This window comes from Pipistrellus hanaki (assembly GCF_964339955.1).
Source record: "Pipistrellus hanaki genome assembly, chromosome: 13".
NCBI lineage: Eukaryota > Metazoa > Chordata > Mammalia > Chiroptera > Vespertilionidae > Pipistrellus > Pipistrellus hanaki.
The window spans coordinates 29,256,006-29,274,101 of record NC_140515.1 but is presented as its reverse complement, the minus strand read 5'-3'; the positions used below and the strand labels follow the sequence as shown (position 1 = coordinate 29,274,101).

Genomic DNA, 18,096 nt, shown 5'->3' with positions numbered 1-18,096 from the left:
GGGCAGGAAGCAGCTTAGGTCATTCAGGGATCATTCATAGAAGCCACGGTCTCTGGGACTTAGGAAGGAAAGCTGAGCAAATAATGAGGCAGGAAAGGCTGGCAGAGAAGGGTCATAGGCTCTTACTTTGGAAAGTCATGGAAGGGTTTCATAGTGGGCGAAGGGTGAGTACATAACAAAGGCATGCTACTGTGAACAAAGCAACTCCAAAATAGACTGATTCCAAACATCTCCACCATCAGTAAGTAGGTGCCATCTCCAGTTTACACATGAAGAAATTGAGACACAGAGAGGCTAAGGGACTTACCTAAGATCATGTTGCCAGAAGTGGCAGGGCCAGGACCCAGACTGGAGCATTCTGGCTTCAAGGCCTCTGCTCTGAACAGCACTATGCTGCTTTGGATGACCAGAGCAGGTAAGAATGGCATTTGAAAAAGATCATTCTGATTACCAGTTAGGAGTGGAGTAAGAGTAGAATCCGAGCCCTAGCCAGTTTGGTTCAATGGATAGGGTGTCGGCCTGTGGACCAAAGGGTCCCAGGTTTGATTCCGGTCAAGGACACTTACCTTGGTTGCAACACACACAAACACACACACACACACACACACACACACACACACAGCCGCGCCTGGGCTCTCTCATGGCGATGTTTCTCCCAGTCTTTCCCTCTCTCTTCCACTCTCCCTAAATATCAATGGGAAAATATCCTTGGGTGAGGATTAACAACAACAACAAAGAGTAGAATCTGAGACAATTAAATAAGAGAAAGCTCACAAAGCCCTTAGCATAGTGCCTGCGCTCGGAGTGCCTGGTCACGTTACATGTAACTGTCTTCATCGTTATAGGAAGACAAGGATAGAGCTGGGCCTGGAACCCAGGTGCCCCGGGGCCCAACCTGGTGCTGAGGAGTCTTTCTTTCCTGACTCCGTTAGTCCTCTTCCTGAAAGGAACTCACTTTGTAACGATCTTCCCCCAAGGATACAGCCATTCGGATAGTGATGAAAACCTCAGCAAGGATCACGTCTTCAACCCCGAACTGGTCATTGCCCACTGCTTCAAGCAGTTCAAGCAGAAGGATTTCCATCTGCCTCGAAGCCGCCGGCGGATCATCATCTTGCCTCAGGAGAAATATGCAGCTCCGGTGGATCCAACACCACAGCCCCAGGCTCCCACACAGAGCATCCCCAGCTCCAAAGCCCCGGAAGTCAGGGACATCCCAGAGCCCCCGGAGGATGTGAGAACCTGGATGAGCCGGAGGTTGAAATGTCGGCAGGAGCTGGAGACATTTGGCAACATAGACAGGTGGCTGCAGAACAAGCGCAGCCTCACGCGTTCGGAGGCCAAGATCTTACGCAGGACCCACGAGGAGCAGCCTGTGGCCCCGCTGATGGAACACTTTGTCCCTCCCACCCCCGCCAAGGTGAGCAGCCCCATTCGCCAGATGAGGGTATGAGAGGCAGGATGGGGGATCGTGCACCCCATTTAGCAGAGCACCAAACAGAAGTCCTTAAACGGAGGTGCATTAGTTATCTGTTGCTAGGTAACAAATACCCCAAAAATGACTTAGAGCAGCAAGGGCTTATTTTCTCACTCTTTCTGCGAGTCAAGAATCTGGGAGGAGCTTAGCTTGGTGGCTCTCTCTTCGAGTCTTTTCATCTCGAGATGCTGGTGGGGGCCACAGACATCTGAGGCTTGTCTAGGGTGGGACGGTCCGCTTCGAAGCAGTTTGCTCACGTGGCAGCTGGCAGGACACCTCAGTGCCTAGCCACTGGGCCCTCTCCATAGGGCTGCCTCCCCCAGAGTGAACGGTCCAAGAGAAAACCAGGGGGAGGCTGCAGTGCCTTCTATTACCTGTCTCAGGAGGTCTGAGTCTCAACAGCTTCGCACCGTTACCTCTCTATTTGTCAGAAGCGAGTCACTAAGTACTGCCTCCACGGAGGGGAGGGGAATTAGCCTCCATCTCAGAGGGGTGGAGAGTTGAAGGATTTGGGGCTCTATTTTAAAACCACCCCAGGAGAGAGAATGACAGTTTGCTACAGGCCAATGAATAGGTGTGGGACCCATCCGTCCTGGAGCACAGAGGAGCTGTGAGCCAGGGAACAGGAAGGCCCTTTGTAAACTGTCAGGTGCTGCAGCAAGGTAAGGGAGTGTTATTTCTAAATCTTCCCTCTCGCCTGGAATTGGAGGAGGAGGAGGATTTGGATGGGTAGAGAAAGAAGGGAAGGCATTTACTTAGGCAGAAGGCCCAGCTGGAGCAAAGACCGGGCGGTGGGAGACCTAGCTCCAAGCAGGAGCACGTATTTGGGTGCACTGAGAGCCCAGCGGGATCATAATACTGACTTGTCTGACCAGAGAGATGTGGATAAGAATAAAATTTTAGTTCTCATATTGCTCAAGCCTCTTGTTTCTGGTGGGAAATTGAGGCCCAGCAAAGCAAAGTCTCCCAGGAGTTCTGTGGCAGAATGCAAATTGTCCTGCGGTTGCCTGAATCTAGTGTCCTATGCACTTCATCTTGCTGTCTGTTTAGAGCTGCTCAGCCTCCGCCTCTCCCATTTCTCCCTAACTCTGGGGATCATGTTCCATTGGCCTGTCTCCCCTGAACTCTCCCTTCTGTCCCACTTGCTTGCCTCGTTCAGAAGAAAAGCCTCCGACGCCACCACCTCCGTCCGCCCCAGCTCCGACTGCCCAAGCCCTCTGCCCTGTTTGCCTTGTACTCCTTCCTGCGCGGCCACAATCTGAAGATCCTGGATATATTTGCAAAGGTGGACCTGAGCAATAACCAGACGATCTCCAGGGAGATGTTCATTACGGCGTTGAAGGTGGTCAGTACCCCCTGTGCTCCCTCTAGGCTGGCCTACGTGGGGAGGGTGTCTATGCTGGGGCGGGAGGGTCTTGCCCAGGGTGGGAAAGGCTGGGGTGGGGGAGGTCAATTGGGAGAAAAAAAAAAAAAGACATATGTAAAACTTTAGACAAAAAAAAATTACTAAAATTAAAAAAAAAAAAAAATGCAGCTTCTGACTCTATCTCTGTGCAGCTCCCAGTGATGCCCTTGGAACTAGACCACAATTTCACTGGCTATTCAAAATGTATATTAATTATAAGTAAAATTAAAAGTCCAGTCCCTCAGTCACACCAGCTACATTCTGAGTTCTCAATAGTCGCATGTGGCAAGCAATTCCTCTACTGCAACACACGGATTGAGAGCATGTCCATCATTATAGACGGTTCTATTGGTTGTGCAGGGGCCTGCTAGCTATGGTCCCGGAGTCAAATCCAAACTGCTTCCTGTTTTTATAAATAAAGTGCTATTGGAACACAGCCACACTCATTCATCTACGGATTGTCAGGGCTGCTTTCATGCTATGACGGCAGAGTTGAGTGGTTATGACAGAGACCATATGGCTCATGGAGCCTAAATATTTACTATCTGGCACTTTATAGAAAAAGTTTGCTGAATTAAGCTTTTATATACTTCAAATACAAGGTACCTTATAAAATAATTCTAGAAAGCTGATGCCACACCTTTTATGACTTTAAATCATTACAGTTTTCACATTATTTTATGACATGTACTTATCTGAACACTTCAAAGCATTAAATACAACAAAAAGATAAATTGTTTTTAATCATCACCAAGATAACAAAACATTAAATCTTTTCATACTTGGAGAGTTCTGATCTGCTTTATAAAAAGCTCAATAATAATGACTGCTATCTAAAGAAGCTGAAGAACAAAATTATATTCCTTTTAAAATATTTCTTCTTGAATATTTGTTATGGCTGTGCTCATGCAAAGTTGCTCATTCCTTTTAAAGAGTAGTATCTATCGTATTTTTTATCCTATTTACCCTCAGTTAAGGGAGGCTTATATGTCCCTCATGGGCAAGGACGATAGACATGTGAACTCCTCCTTCAAATCTATCATGGGAAAGCTGGCATTGGGAAGTCAGGTGGGAGCCCAGAATAAGACATAACAGATTCTGCAAAGAAAGATGGTGTCATATCTGGACTGGGTTTTGAAGAAGGGATACAAATTTTTTTTCAGGCTTTGAAAGGGAAGCATCTGAGTAATGGCAAGGCTGAGAAATTGCAGGATGTGTTTGAAGCCAGGAAAGGGCTCTGAGCTCTTGAGGCCGGGACTGTGGAGCTGGGAATGGCTGTGGATAAAACCAGACTAAAAGGCAGGGCCAGGCTGACAAGGCCTTGGCCATTCTGATAGGATATCTGGATCAGAGCCTGTCCAACTTGGGGCTTCTCTTCTCTCTTCAGCTTGAAGTCCCTCTGAGATACCAGGAGATAGAGGATGTTGTGATCTACCTCAGCTCTCTGGGGAAGCACAACAAAATCACCTTGGATAGCCTGCTCAACACCTACAAGCAGTGGGCCTTTGGCCAGCCAAAAAGCAAGATAACTACAAAGGATTGTACGTATCCACCCTCACCCCGGTGCCTTCACTTCCCCAATCTTGGAGCAAGCATGGTAGAGGCAGCCTTGGCTCATTTCCTGAGTGTGTTCTCCCAACTTTGGCTTACTGTAGGTAGGCGAAGCCTCTGGAATTTCCAGGCCCAGAGGTCAAATAAGGAGTAGATATTTTCTGAAGTGCCAAGCTACCTTGTCCATTAAAAGCTGGATGAGGCCCAGTCCTTATCTTTAAGGGATGATTATCAAAGGGGTGGTTTCAGCCCACCAAAGCCCATTTGATAGGCTGAGAATCCAATGCCAAGCCTTTCTATTTGTATGTGGGTCCAAGGCCTTCTTACTACTAATCTGCACCTTATTGATAAAAAACAAAAACAAACAAACAAACAAAAAACTAACTAAATTCAGAAACCAGAATTAGCACATGTTTAGAGCCTACTTTGGTACTCTACTATCTGGACTGGGTTTTGAAGAAGGGATACAAGGTTTGCACTGGGTGTGCACAGGTAGGGTTCCATTTGCCAAGCCATGTGCTTCTAGAGCCACATCTGTCCAGACGCACAGAGACAAGTTAGAAACGTACTTGCCATAGCTCTGGATATGAATTTACAACACAAAGGTGAATCGTGCTTCTTTATAACTTAGTTATTGAAAAAAAAAATTCAACAGCTATAGATGATATTAAAGCCCTCCTTTAACCATCTCCCACCATTCCAGAGCCCTCCCCAAATATAACCACATCTTTCTTTTTCTAAATTATGCCAATCTTGCTTTGCCCCCACCTACCAGGTTAGCAGGAACTTAATTCCAGACATATTTGAGAAGGAGAAGCTCCTCGTCCTCCCCAAGGTCATGTAAGGTCATGACCTTGGGGTAGTGGAAGGGGTTCCATAGGTGATTTAAGCAGTGCCTCTGGAGTTCCCAGTCACTCTGAGCTGGGTGCTCAGTGTCCTCACTGGCTGGTTCTTTTGAGGAGAGCAGACAGCTCCTGAGAGCATCCATTCCTCAGTCTGCTGGAGTGTCACAGCGCAGCATGCAGATTTCTGACCTCTAGTCTCAACAAGCCACTGGGCAGAAGCACCGTCACTCCCAGGCAGGGTCCCAGGAAACCTGAGCTCCCCCATAGTTGCCTCCTGGGTGTCATCACCCCCACAGTAGTAATCTCTCGCACCTTTCATGTCCAGCACACCCTCAGGGTCGCCTTGAGTTGGGAGTGCTTTCTAACCCGTGCTCTTTTAGCCTTTTCATTATAAATCACCAAAGCTAATTGTTTTCCACCTAGTGGGCTGCAAGTCATTGAGTGAATGACCCCAGTATGCCGTGATACATATTTGCAGCAAAGGTATTTGGGGCCTATTATTTACCAACTGATCAGCCCGGCAGTCAGGAGCCCTTGGGGGATGTCCGACTGACGGCATGGGCCCAATCTATCAGTTGGATATCCTTAGCACTGCTGCAGAGGCGGAAGAGGCTCCCACTATAGTCACTGTGCTCACCAGTCATGAGCCCAGCTTCTAGCTGAGTGGTGCTCCCCCTGTGAGAGCGCACTGACCACCAGAGGGCAGCTCCTGCATTGAGCAGGATCAGGCCAAAACCAGCTCTTCGATATCCCCTGAGGGGACCCAGATTGAAAGAGGGTGCAGGCCAGGCCGAGGGTCCCCACAGGTGCATGATCAGGACCAGGGAGGGATGTGGGAGGTTGGTCAGCCAGGGAGAGAATGCAAGAAGGCTTCAGGGCATGTCCAGCCAATCTTGCTCAGTCCCCAATCAGCCAGACCTCAGCAGCAAGCTAACCTACCAGTCAAGAGTGTCTGCCCCCTGGTGGTCAGTGCAAGTGGTTGAGTAGCCTTAGCATATCATTAGCACATGATGCTTTGATCGACTGAACAGATGATCGGATGACCCGACACTTAGCATATTAGGCTTTTATTATACAGGATAAGCAGACTTGAAGCCAAGCAACAGGTATTTGCTTAAACGGTGCTAAATGGTGCTATCACACTTGTCATAGCCAAGTTCTTTTTCTTTGGAGAGCTGCAGTAAGTAGGGTAAGCAGACTTGGGAGTCACTTGCTTTGCCTAAAGGGGCAGCAGGGGCCAGAGTCTAGGCCCTTGGCTCACCAGAGAGAAAGAAGATGATAGCATCTAGGGGCACCCTCTGTAAGCTGGGTAGCTTTATCTACAGCATTAGCTCAATTTATCTTTTAAGTCCCTGGATGACAGGGCTATTATTCATGCTTTTCAAGGAAGAAGCCAAAGCTCAGAGAAGCTGACCACCTGTCCACTTTCTCCAAACCAGAAGGTGGTAGGGCCTGGATTTCAGCCAGGGATGATGCAGGCCTGAACCAGGGCAGGGGCAATACTATGCTCTCATTCATTTAGATCTTTGTTGAACACCTACTATGTACTAGACTCTTCTAGGAACTGGGGAGATAGCAGTGAAAAAGCCAATATCCCTGCCTTCAAATAGTTTCCATGTAAAGGTTAACCAAGATGATGTTCAGTAATGATTAATGCTTTGAAGATGATTTTGTGTGTGTGTGTGTGTGTGTGTGTGTGTGTGTGTAGGAGGAGGAAGAGGAGGGGGGTCAGGGAGGGCCTCTCTGAAAAGCAGCCATCAGAGCTGACACTTGAGTGACTGATTGGTGAGGAGCCAGCCTGGGGAAGGGCATTCTGGGACAGGAAAGTCCCTGAGACAGGAAAATCTTCAGGGGGCAGAAAGAAATGGGGGCGGGGCCTGGGTTGGAGTAAGTGAGGAGTGAGCAGTAGGAAATGGGTCAAGTGGACAAGGTAGATGGTTAGCTGAACCCAAATCCTCCCAAGCCTTGCAGACCGCGGAGAGGATTCTGGGTTTCAGTGTAAGTGCTGTGTAAAGACAGGAGTTCTAAGCAGGGGAATGAAGGGATGCGATTTATATCTTTTAAAGGTCCTGTTTGCTGTTTGGTGAAAACAGGATGCCAGGGAATAAGAACAGAAACAGGAAGGCTGAGGCCGTGGTACAGGTGAAGAAAGAGCCTTCTTGTACCAGGGAGGCCATAGTAGAGATGGAGAGCAGGGGCACCTTCAAGGTGTATCTCAGATGGCACTGACTGAACACATGGGATATGAGCAGAGGGATGTTCTGGCGCTTGCGTGGTGACATTGGTTAACTGCTTGATGGATTCCATGGCTGGGCACCCTCTCAGTCCCTCCTTCCTTTGTCTCTTCTCTCCAGCCTTCCTTAGGGTTTCCAGGTCTAGAGTTTTGTCACAGCAGCTGTCCAAGAAGCAGGCGACTTTACCCCCCAAAACTCCCAAGATGGACCATCTGAAGGTACCCATGGTTAACACCAAGATGGAGGCAAGGCCCTTGACCCTGGAGGAGATGGAAGATATTGGCAAGCGGTATCGGCAGAGGAAGCGGCAGGCCAAGGTACCCCAGCCAAAGTGGAAGGACATGGGTCAAATCTCTTGCACCTGCACCACCTTCTAGCTGGTGGGACTTGGGAGCAGATGCTTTAGATTTCTGTTTCCTCTGGATAATAAGAACAATACCTACCTCACAAGATTTCTGTGAAAATGAAATGAGATAATGTTTCTGAACGTATCAGGTTCCTCTCCTCCCATTCTTTGTTGTTGTTGTTAATCCTCACCTGAGGATACTTTTTCCATTACTTTTTCAGAGAGAGTGGAAGAGAAGGAGGTGGAGGGAAGAGAGAGAAATATTGATGTAAGAGAGACACATCAACTGGTTGCCTCCCCCATGTGCCCCAATGGGGGCAAGGAGAGAACCCAAAACCCAGGTATGTGTCCTTGACAAGGAATCAAATCCAAGACCTTTTGATGTGCCCAGACTGGCTCTATAACCACTGAGCACACTGGCTAGGGCCTTTTTTAAGATAGATTTTTAAAGATTTGTGTTTTTTTTTTATTGATTTCCAAGAGAGGGAGGGAGAGGGAGAGGGAGCTAGAAACATCAATGATGAGAGCAAATCATCATTGGCTGCCTCCTGCATGCCCCCTATTGGGGATTGAGCCTGAAACCTGGGCATGTGCCCTGACTTGGAATCAAAACACCACCCCCTAGTTCATGGGTCAACGCTGAACCACTAAGTAACACCAGCTGGGCCCTTTCTTTTTTTATTTTTTTAGATTTTTAATCGATTTTTAGAGAGAGAGAAATATTGATGTGAAAGTGGGACATTGATCATCTTGCCTCCTGCAATCCCCCTGATAGGAATCAAGCCTGAAACCTGGGCATGTGTTCTGACCAGGAATCTAATCAGCAAGCCTTCAGTGCATGGAATGATGCCCAACCAACTGAGCCACACTGCCTAGGTTCCCTCCTCCCATTCTTTAATTATGACATTGCATCCTGAGGCTAGGCCTGTGTGTTCATCACAGTGGGAATCCAAGAGCCTGGTATGGGGTGTGGCACTGAGTAGGCCCTCCACATATACATGGCAAGTAATGGAAGGAAGAATTGGTTGCCTGAATTAATTCAGCCAATGAATATTCATTGACAGCCTGTGATGTCCCAGACACTCTTCTACATGCTGCAGACAACAAAACAGCCTCTCTAGAACCTGCCAGTCTAGAAAGTTTAGCCACGGAGGCAGACAATCATATCTAATAAAGAGGGGATTGCAAATTGACCGTCATGCCACCACAAAGATGGCGGCACCCAGTCCCCTCAGCCACGCCAGAGTCCCCCAGTCCTGTCAGCCCTGCCCGGGGTAGGGGGTGGTGGTAGGCACTTGGTGTGGCCGAACCTGCCCTCAGCCCTTCAGCTGCCCAGGGTCGACCCTAGGATTAGGCAAGCCTACGATATCAGCTGCCCAGTCACCTAGGGTGGGCCTGAGGCACAGGCAGGCCTAGGATGGCAGCTGCCTAGTCTCCCAGGGCTGCCTGAGGCTCAGGTAACCAGGGCCGGCCTAGGCTTGTGCTGCCGGCAGTGGCTGCAGCAGAGATGTGATGGGGGCATCACCTTCCCCTGATCGCCAGATCGCCTCCCACCCCTGAGGGCTCCTGGACTGTGAGAGGGGGGCAGGCCGGGCTGAGGGACCCCCCACCTTCAGTGCATGGATTTTCATGCACCAGGCCTCTAGTATTAATATAATATTACACATAGATATACATTTTAATGTATTTACATTAAAATTTATCATTTACATAATAAAATGTTAGGTACTGGTAAATGCTATACCAACTAAGATATATATGATTCAGTTGCATGACAAGAAAACCCAAAATGTTTAGAACAGTGAGTGGCAAACTTTCCTAGGGCCAGATAATAAATGTTTTAGGCTTTGGGGGCCCTATTGTCTCTGTTGCAACAAGTCAGCTCTGTCACTGGACACAAGAGCAGCCACAGACCACATCTAAACAAATGGGTGCAGCTGTGTTTCAATAAAACTTTATTTCTAAAAACACGTGGTGGCCCAGATTTGGCCTGTAAGATGTACTTTACTGATTCTGGCTTTAAAAGTTTTAAAAATATAGATTTTTTTTTTTCTTTCTTTGTAAATAAATAAATAAGAAGGCCAAAAGTGGCTACACACTGCCCAGGCCTTATTCTGCCATCCTCAAAGTCACAGGTGGCTTGCAGGTAATTTAAAAATCTCACTTATGCAATGTTTCAGTAGGACACATGTGGGGCATTTGCACTGACTATATTATATCATCATGTGTGCACATCAGTATAACAGCCACAGGTGCTGACCAGGTGTGATTTTTCTCCCCAGCTACTGACTTCAAAACCTGAACTTGGGTCCCACCGTGCATTCTGTGCCATTGCCCCTCAAGGTGACCTTGTGTAGAAACATAGATCGTCAGCCTTCGGGCCAGGAGGAAAGAGGCAAGGTGAAGGGAAGGGTGTGCCGACTACTTTTCTCTTTGCAGCTCACAATCCCCTCCATCCAGTACACGGAGCAGTGCCGCCTGGTGCGCAGTGGGAATAAGCACTTTGACAGCCACTGCCTCCCGTCCACCATCCCCGGGGAGATGGGTGACCTCCTCAACCTGTTCCGGAGGGACACCTTCCTCGTCTACCTGAAGTGCCAGAAGGCCTGTCAGCACTATGGCCTCCAGCTGTCCGAGGACGTCCTCATGAAAGGTAAGGGCCTCGGGGGCTGGCCCCAGAGAAATGCTTCAGATGTTCGCCTGAGGTTTGTCCCTCCCCCAGATGACATGCGCCCAGCCAAGCTGCTGTAACCTGTGGTGGGGGCATTGCTGTTAGACGGGAGTTTTAGAATCCTGTAGCTCCACAAGTTCCAAAAGCCTGGAGGTCTGGGCTCCTCGACTGAGCCTGGGGAGCTGGCATTCTAGAGGACAGGAGTTCCGAGCAAAAGAGCCCTGCAGTTGAACATAAAGGAACAGTCTCAATTTCCAAGAGGGAGACTTGATAGAAGTGACCACTGCTATGCTGTATTGGGTGTTTCCAACACCACCTCCCTATCCAGGCCCCTTATTTGGTCCTTCTGCAGCACCGAGGTAGGAGTGCACCAGGCAGGAGTCAGGTTCTGCTGAGGCCCTTTGCTCCCTGCTCAGACATCAGGACTCAACCCTGAGATTTCCTTACTGGTTCCACCCTGAGCTTAGGGGAAGAATTGTGTTTTCGTACATCCAAACACACCTGAACCCTCCACATCTCCGAGTAGAATGTGTGCTTCTGAGAGATATTTCCATGATAACCACAGAGCAATGCTGGCACCCCGGATTGATGATTTTGTAAATTTAACGGGCAGGTTCCTCTCTGTGCTTAGAAAACATGAACAGCAAGCTGCATGAGGGCACAGGTTTTCCCATAGGAACTCTGCAGAAGCTGTGACCGTACTGGGAACTGGAAAACGAGGTTTGCTGAGGAAGGGCACACGGAGAGACTCTCCCGAGAACAAGAGTTAACAGTCACATCTGGCGGGTAGCTCAGTTGGGTAGAGCGTCGTCCCCATTCACCAAGGTTGTGGGTTTGGTCTCTGGTCAGGGCATATATAGGAGGCAGCCAATGATTGCATAAATCGATGGAGCAGCAGATCCATCTCTCTCTCTCTCTCTCCCTTTCTCTCTCTCTCTCTCTCTCTCTCTCTCTCTTTCTCTCTCCTTTCTCTCTCTCTGTTCCTGTCAGCAGACATTAAGCAACTACTGATTCTCTCCACTGCTGGCTTCTGCTAGCTCCTGGGTCTGTGAGCTTCCCCTGTTGCCAGGATCTCACATTCAGGGGTACTCAGGAGCATCTGTGGGTGGGCTGCCTCTTGCCTTTGACTGACCTAGATGAAAAAGACTCCAGTTCTACCTGTGACTAGAGCCGCTGTGGGGACTGTGGGAAGAGAGAAGGAAAGGAGGGAAGAACAGCTCAGCCTGCTTTGCTCTTAGATGGGATTTCTAGAATATGAGATCGAGGTGCACAGGTCCCACTGCCCTGGCCACTGTCTGTTGGCTATCTTTAGGCAGGGGCCTGCTCAGCTATAGACAAAGAAGCACAAGCACCGAGATTTCTGAGTCTGTTCGACTAGAACGTGGTGACCGCAGCCTCCAGGTCTCACACTCGTGGGCCAGGATTCTAGGACACGGGGGCATTTTCCCTCTCCCCAGTGAATGTAGCTTCATTGTTTTTCTTCCCTCTTATTTTACAAATACTTGGTCACTTAAATCTTCTTGAAAACATAAAAATAAAAATCCCACTCCAGCCTGAGTTGACCACCATTAATATTTTAGTGATTGTCCTTTCACCAACTTATTTTTATTTTCCATTTACACAACATTATTAATGTAAATCTATTCTAAAAATCATGTATGTACTTTTAATGTATTTTTAAAACCCAATATACTTTTTTTTTTTTTTTTTGGAAGAGAACATTTATTGGGTAAATTACAGAGGTAGAAAAAGTAATTCCTAGAAGTAAAGGGCTTAGCAAGCAAGTTATAGAGGTAAAGGAAGGGCCCTTAGACCTTGGAAGTGAGGAAGCTAATGGTAAGGTGTCTGGGCCGGGCTGGGGAGAGGGGGGAGGGAAAGGTGGGAGCATGCTCCCTGGAGGGAGAGCAGCCTATATACCCTTTCAAAGTGCTGGTGCTACATATCCCCTCCCCCCTTCCCCTTTCTCACTGCATATCCCTGCCCTACCCAGAAATAACCACATTAATAACCAGGAGTGTAACCTTCCACTCATTTTTCTAGTACTTGAGGTCTTTGGGTGTTAACTTTTTTTTTTTAATTATTGATTTGAGAGAGAGAGAGAGAGAGAGAGAGAGAGAGAGAGAGAGAGAAATCGAATTGTTGCTCCACTTATTTATGCATTCATTGGTTACTTCTTGTATGTGTCCTGACTGAATGTAGAACCAAAAACCTTGGCATATGGGGATGATGTTCTAAATAACTGAGCTAAATACTAGGCCAGGGCCCCAGTGCTACCACCTTAGGACAAGCACTGCTCCGTGGTGGCAGGAAGATGTAGACTCTGGCCTAGTCTTTTTAGTGTGCTGCACTTCTTAGGAAAGCCTCCCAAGGTTATCTGTGAGACTAACTCCAGGTAAGGAGAAACTGCCATCAACTGGGTCTAAGCCAGCCTAGTGAGGCCTCCGGGAAATTCCCCATACACACCTCCTCCTGGGACTCCTGACAAGGACACCCCGTTAGAGTATGTGGCCTCATGCTCTATCCTAACACACCCCAGCCCCGGGGCCATTGCCAACCCTTAACTCTAGTCCAGGTAGCAGTATTTTGCCAACTCCATTTTCTGATTTTGCAGTAATTACAGGCATACCTTGGAGATATTGCATGTTCTGTTCCAGACCACTATGATAGAAGCAACATCCCAATAAAGCAAGTCATAATCTTTTTACTGGTAAAGGGTTTTGCTTTCCATTTGTAAAAAAAAAAAAAAGTACCACCTGTGAAGTGAAATAAAGCAAAATGCAATAAAACCAGGTATGCCTATATATGTCACGTCATGGTTGGAGGGTAAGAGACCCTCTGCACTATTTTTGCAATTTACTTTTAATCTACAATCATTTAAAATTTTAAAGTTAAACCATGTATATAAGAAAAATATTTTTAAACAAAAATGTAAATTTATTATTATTTTTAAAAGCCCTTCTCTGCCTCAAAACCTCAGGTGTGTGGGGTGGGGTATTGGGCTGACAGGCCATGTTTCTCTTGCTGCTCACAGCCCTGCTGTACCCAGGGGACAAGATCATTTCCCAGATGGACCAGGTGCGCCCCATCCGGCAGCCAGGAGGCTACTACTCGGACCTTATCCCCGGCTCAACTCCAGCCCTGTTCAAGGCCCTGTGCTCCAAAAAGTCTATGGCTAAGAAGATGGACAAGCTGAGTGTCAGACCCACCCCCCCTTCCCCCTTCCCTTTGCCTCCTGCCTTGCTGCTATCCATCAGCTACAGAAGCTGGGATGCTGACTTACTTGGGATGTCATATTGTACCAGTGTCTCTGCCTTAACCCTGTATGTCCAATCGAGTCACCAAGCCTGACTAGTCCCCAGTGGCCCCCCGCGCGCCCCCCTCCCCCCGGCATATGTCTGAGGTCTACAGCCACCTCACCTCACTCCCACATAGCTACCATCCTGGCTGCATCCTGCGTGATCTCACGCTCTCTGGAAAAAATAAAAACGAGAGCTTCTAAGAGAATCGGGAGGCTCCTCACCAATCATGGACCCAGTGTCATGAGTGCTGCAGAGCACAGCCCCTTCCCCTGCCAGCCTTCTCTGGCAAGAAGGGGCTTACAGCTCCTGGGAGGAGAAAAGAACTCTGCACTGGGTACTGTCTGACTCTCAGGTTAATTTGAGTCCTCTCCAAAAAAAAAAAAAAAAAAAAAAAAAAAAAATCCTTCTTTAAAAAAAAAAAAAAAAATCCTTCTTGACCCCCAGGAGCACGCCCACACCTTTCTTCCCTCTCAGGCGTACATCTACTAAACATGAAGAGTCCCCACGAGACTCACAACCAGGGAGCACTGGGTAGTGGCAGTTCATCCCAGGCTAATGCCCTGAATCTGTTTCCAAGGGCCCTTTCTCTGACTTTCCAGTCAGCCAAAGCAGTCCCACGTAGGCTCTCTCCTGTTGCTTCTTACTAGTGTATCCTAAGGCCTTCCTTGTTTCACTGTCTCTAGGTTTAATAAATATACTCTCAAAAGAAAAGAAAAAGACAATCTCCTTCTTTGGAAGGAGGTGAAACTTGGCAGGTGATGAGCCAGCTACCATGGTGACTGCAGATTGGAGAATAAGCAGAATCCTGCAGAGGGATGGGGCCAGCATGGGAGAAGGAGGGTTCAGATGACTGAGGGGGAGGGGCCTAGGATCTTCCCATACTCTGGATGCGTGCTAGCTGCCCACTGGGGTGGTATGGACAGGAGGGCTGGGGTGGGATGCTGCAGAGCTGAGTGGCAATCAGACAAGCTTCGGATAAGATGGACAAATTACTTCACTCTCTGAGTATCAGCCTCTTCATCTGTAAAATGGGCATAATAGCTCCTACTATACACAATGAGGACAAGAGAAAAAATCCATGCAAACTTCTTAGCATGGTGTTTGGCAGATAGTTGGTTACTCAGGCAATGACTGCTGTTGTCAATATGTTCTCAAGTGCAAGAGTGGCCTTGGCCTGCAGGTGGGCCCTGTCCACACTCTGGTTGGGAAGAACTAAGCATGAGCCAGGCAGGTAGCAGTGGCCTAGAAGGCCCTTTCTGATCCTGAACCGAAAACCTAGGAAGTGGGTGGGAACTTGAGAACAGGACTCTTGTCCATGCTTAGGTAGGCCACACATGTAAAGGATAAAGAAAGGTTACCTAGGCCTGGGGTGGGCATTGAGTTGGTGTTGCTACGTACTTAGACTGTATTGTGTTAAGATTCTGAGGCCAAATGCAGGCTTGCTGGGAAAGAGTGCTGTGGTTGATTAGTGATGTCTGCCAAGCCCAAGGTTTGGAGAATTGGTGTTTACCATCCTTATCTCCAAGGCTGGATTCAGCTGTGGCAGGGAAAATGGAAGCTGGGGGCCCAGAAATGATTCAGATTATCGAGCATCTCTCATAACTAATCTCCATTCTGGAAAATTAGAAAACTGATGTTCTAAAAGGGGAAGTGGCTTACCCAGAGTTGCCCAGCCAGCTGGCTGACCCAACCCCACTATTTATTCCACTGGAGCTTGGGAGGACAGAGTTAGGGCCCCAAACCAAATAGAAAAAAATTCTTCTCCTTTCAAAGCTCTGGTTTAGATTCAGAGATGGACCCATCCTGAGGCCTCCAACTTACTCTCTGAGACCCCACAAACCTGGATTTCCCCTCTCCTGACTAGATACCTCTCTCTCTTATCCACTAGGAATCAGCCAAAGGAAATGAACTTTGAAGAGTTTGAGAAATTCGCCAGGTCTGTACAAATCATCTAACTCTGGATCGGGGGGGGGGGGGGGGGGGGGGGTAGATGGGAGGAGGTCTGTCCTCAATTTGTGGAGGTGCCTGGGGCTCTTCATGTCTGTGGTGCTCTTAGCCCAGCATCTGGGGCTCAGAGCCTAGGAGCTGAGAGGCAGGAAAACAACTTCAGTGCCAGGAAGACTGGGTGCTCTCCATGTGTTAACTCACTTCAGTCCTCTCAACAAACCCAATTTACAGAGGAGGAAACCGAGGAACAGAAAATTTCTTATTAAAGTCACACATCTGTTAAAGAGGTGGAGCAGGGATTTGTGAGAAATGGCTCACCTGTCCAGTTTTCAAACGACGGACTAGGAAACAGAAGCATGGTGAAAATGAGACTTTTAATAACCCTCTCGAGAGAGTGCCATTTTACAGGATCACACGTGAGCAAAGGAGCATCGCCTCATGTATTGAGACCTCCTCCGGTTCCTCATTGGCTGAGGACTATTTGGTCACCTGTTTCCTAATAAGTCACCTAGATTTTGCTGTCTCCCATTGGGCTATTTAAAAAAAAGTGGGGGAGGGGGGCTGGTGCCTTCTCTGGTTGCCTCCACCTCCCTTTGTCTAGGACAGTGGTAGGCAAACATATTAGTCAACAGAGCCAAATATTAATAGTGCAATGATTGAAATTTCTTTTGAGAGCCAAAAACTGACTTCTGCATATGGACCACGAAGTTTCAATTACACTATACATGTTCGCCCACACGTGGTATTTTGTGGAAGAGCCACACTCAAGGGGCCAAAGAGCCGCAGTTTGCCGACCACTGGTCTAGGGGAATCATCCTAGGACATGTGCTACCAGCCACATATACGGCTCTCATCCTCTCTCCCCACCCCACATCCTGTTTGCTTTGGGAAAATTCAGTAATGGCCTGGCCAGATGCTGTTTCTTTTCTATGAAGATAAATCAGAGGCATGTTTCTTACACATTCAATCCAGCTACACTGGCTCCACAGGCTGTACTCTTAAGACCATATTAAAATGTTTCTAGAGAATAGATAATATCCAGGTAAAGAGTTTGGATTTTAGAGGCAGCAGGCTGGAGTCAAGCCTACACTCTGCTGCTGCTTGTCAGTGTGGAGAAATGACTTATCCTCTCTAGGCCTCTGGGTCCTTACTGGTAAGGTAGGCAGGGTAATAGAAGCATGAAATGCAATGCTACACCTCCTCTATGGCCACAGTTGGCTTGCTCTGCTGAGGAGCTCCAGCCCTGTCCGGACCATCACCATGACAACCTTCCTTGTGTCTTCTCATTTTTCCAGGAAGCTGAAGGAGAAGAGTCCCTATGGTACAGGGCATACCCACCCCAACTTCTTCTGGCCGGGTCACCTCCTGGACAAACTGCAGCTCTACCTGCCCTCTGTGACTGTGGACCGGAGCCTGATGCTATTCAGTTGTGTCCAACAGCGGCCCCCAGCTTACCCGGTCACCTGCCATTCCCACCTGCGATGGCCCATTAGAAACAGGGACTACATGACCTGTGCTTATTCCGATGCCCCCAAGGTCGTCTACAGCAACCAGAGTGGCCCAGGTGACGTCAAACCCAGCCAGCCTGGGGCTGGATACCAGTGCAGGTAGCAGCCCAGAGCCACAGACACCAGGAGTGTCAAAGAGCCAAACGGAAGAAATCGTTTCAGTGGGATGGCTGGGGGCTAGCTGTCTCCAGAGTAAAGTGTCCAGGATCTCAGAGGCAGATGTGTCCAGAGAAAGAAGTGCAGTTTGGGGGTGTTTCCCTGCCCTTTTGAAATAAACCAGATTGGAGTTTTTCTCATGTCACCTGTGACCCATCTGATGTGATTTCTTGCTCAGAAGTTGTGGCGAGAAGGGTGTTTGGAAAAGTTGGGGTCCTGAGCCTGAGGTAATACAACAGGCACACTCCCTGGGATATTGATGGATGCCTGCCTGGCACCTCCTGCCTCTGATCCTGGGATCTCAGTGTCTGGGGGGAAGCAGGAGGCAGTGTGGGGAGCCCTGTGCCTTCCTCTGAGAAACACCATGTCTCTCATCCCCCCCAAAACAGCCATTGGGTTACTTCTTCCAAATCTCCTGAGTCTTTTACAATTGGAAGCATGTACTCTGGTTCATGAACGCTTTGTCTGATTAACTCATCTGATGCTGTCAAAACCTTCTCCATTATATGGGCAGCTAGTTAAAAAAAAATTATATATATATATATATATATATATATATATATATATATATATATATATATATGTTTGTTTTTATTGATTTCAGAGAGAAAGGGAGAGGGAGAGAGAAATGGAAACATTAATGATGATAGAGGATCA

The 18,096-nt window shown here is 48.1% G+C and overlaps 1 protein-coding gene across 1 annotated transcript; it reads left to right on the top strand.

The window, feature by feature from the left end:
- Positions 1 to 315: 315 nt before the first annotated feature.
- On the top strand, positions 316 to 17,386 carry EFCAB12 (EF-hand calcium binding domain 12; the record flags this gene model as incomplete). The annotated part of the gene is made up of 9 exons (XM_084903330.1): positions 316 to 415; positions 978 to 1,420; positions 2,637 to 2,822; positions 4,270 to 4,423; positions 7,633 to 7,829; positions 10,298 to 10,511; positions 13,561 to 13,724; positions 15,619 to 15,764; positions 17,071 to 17,386. The coding sequence occupies 9 exons, from the start codon at positions 316 to 318 to the stop codon at positions 17,384 to 17,386; spliced, it is 1,920 nt and encodes a 639-aa protein (XP_084759456.1).
- Between the last annotated feature and the right edge of the window lie 710 nt (positions 17,387 to 18,096).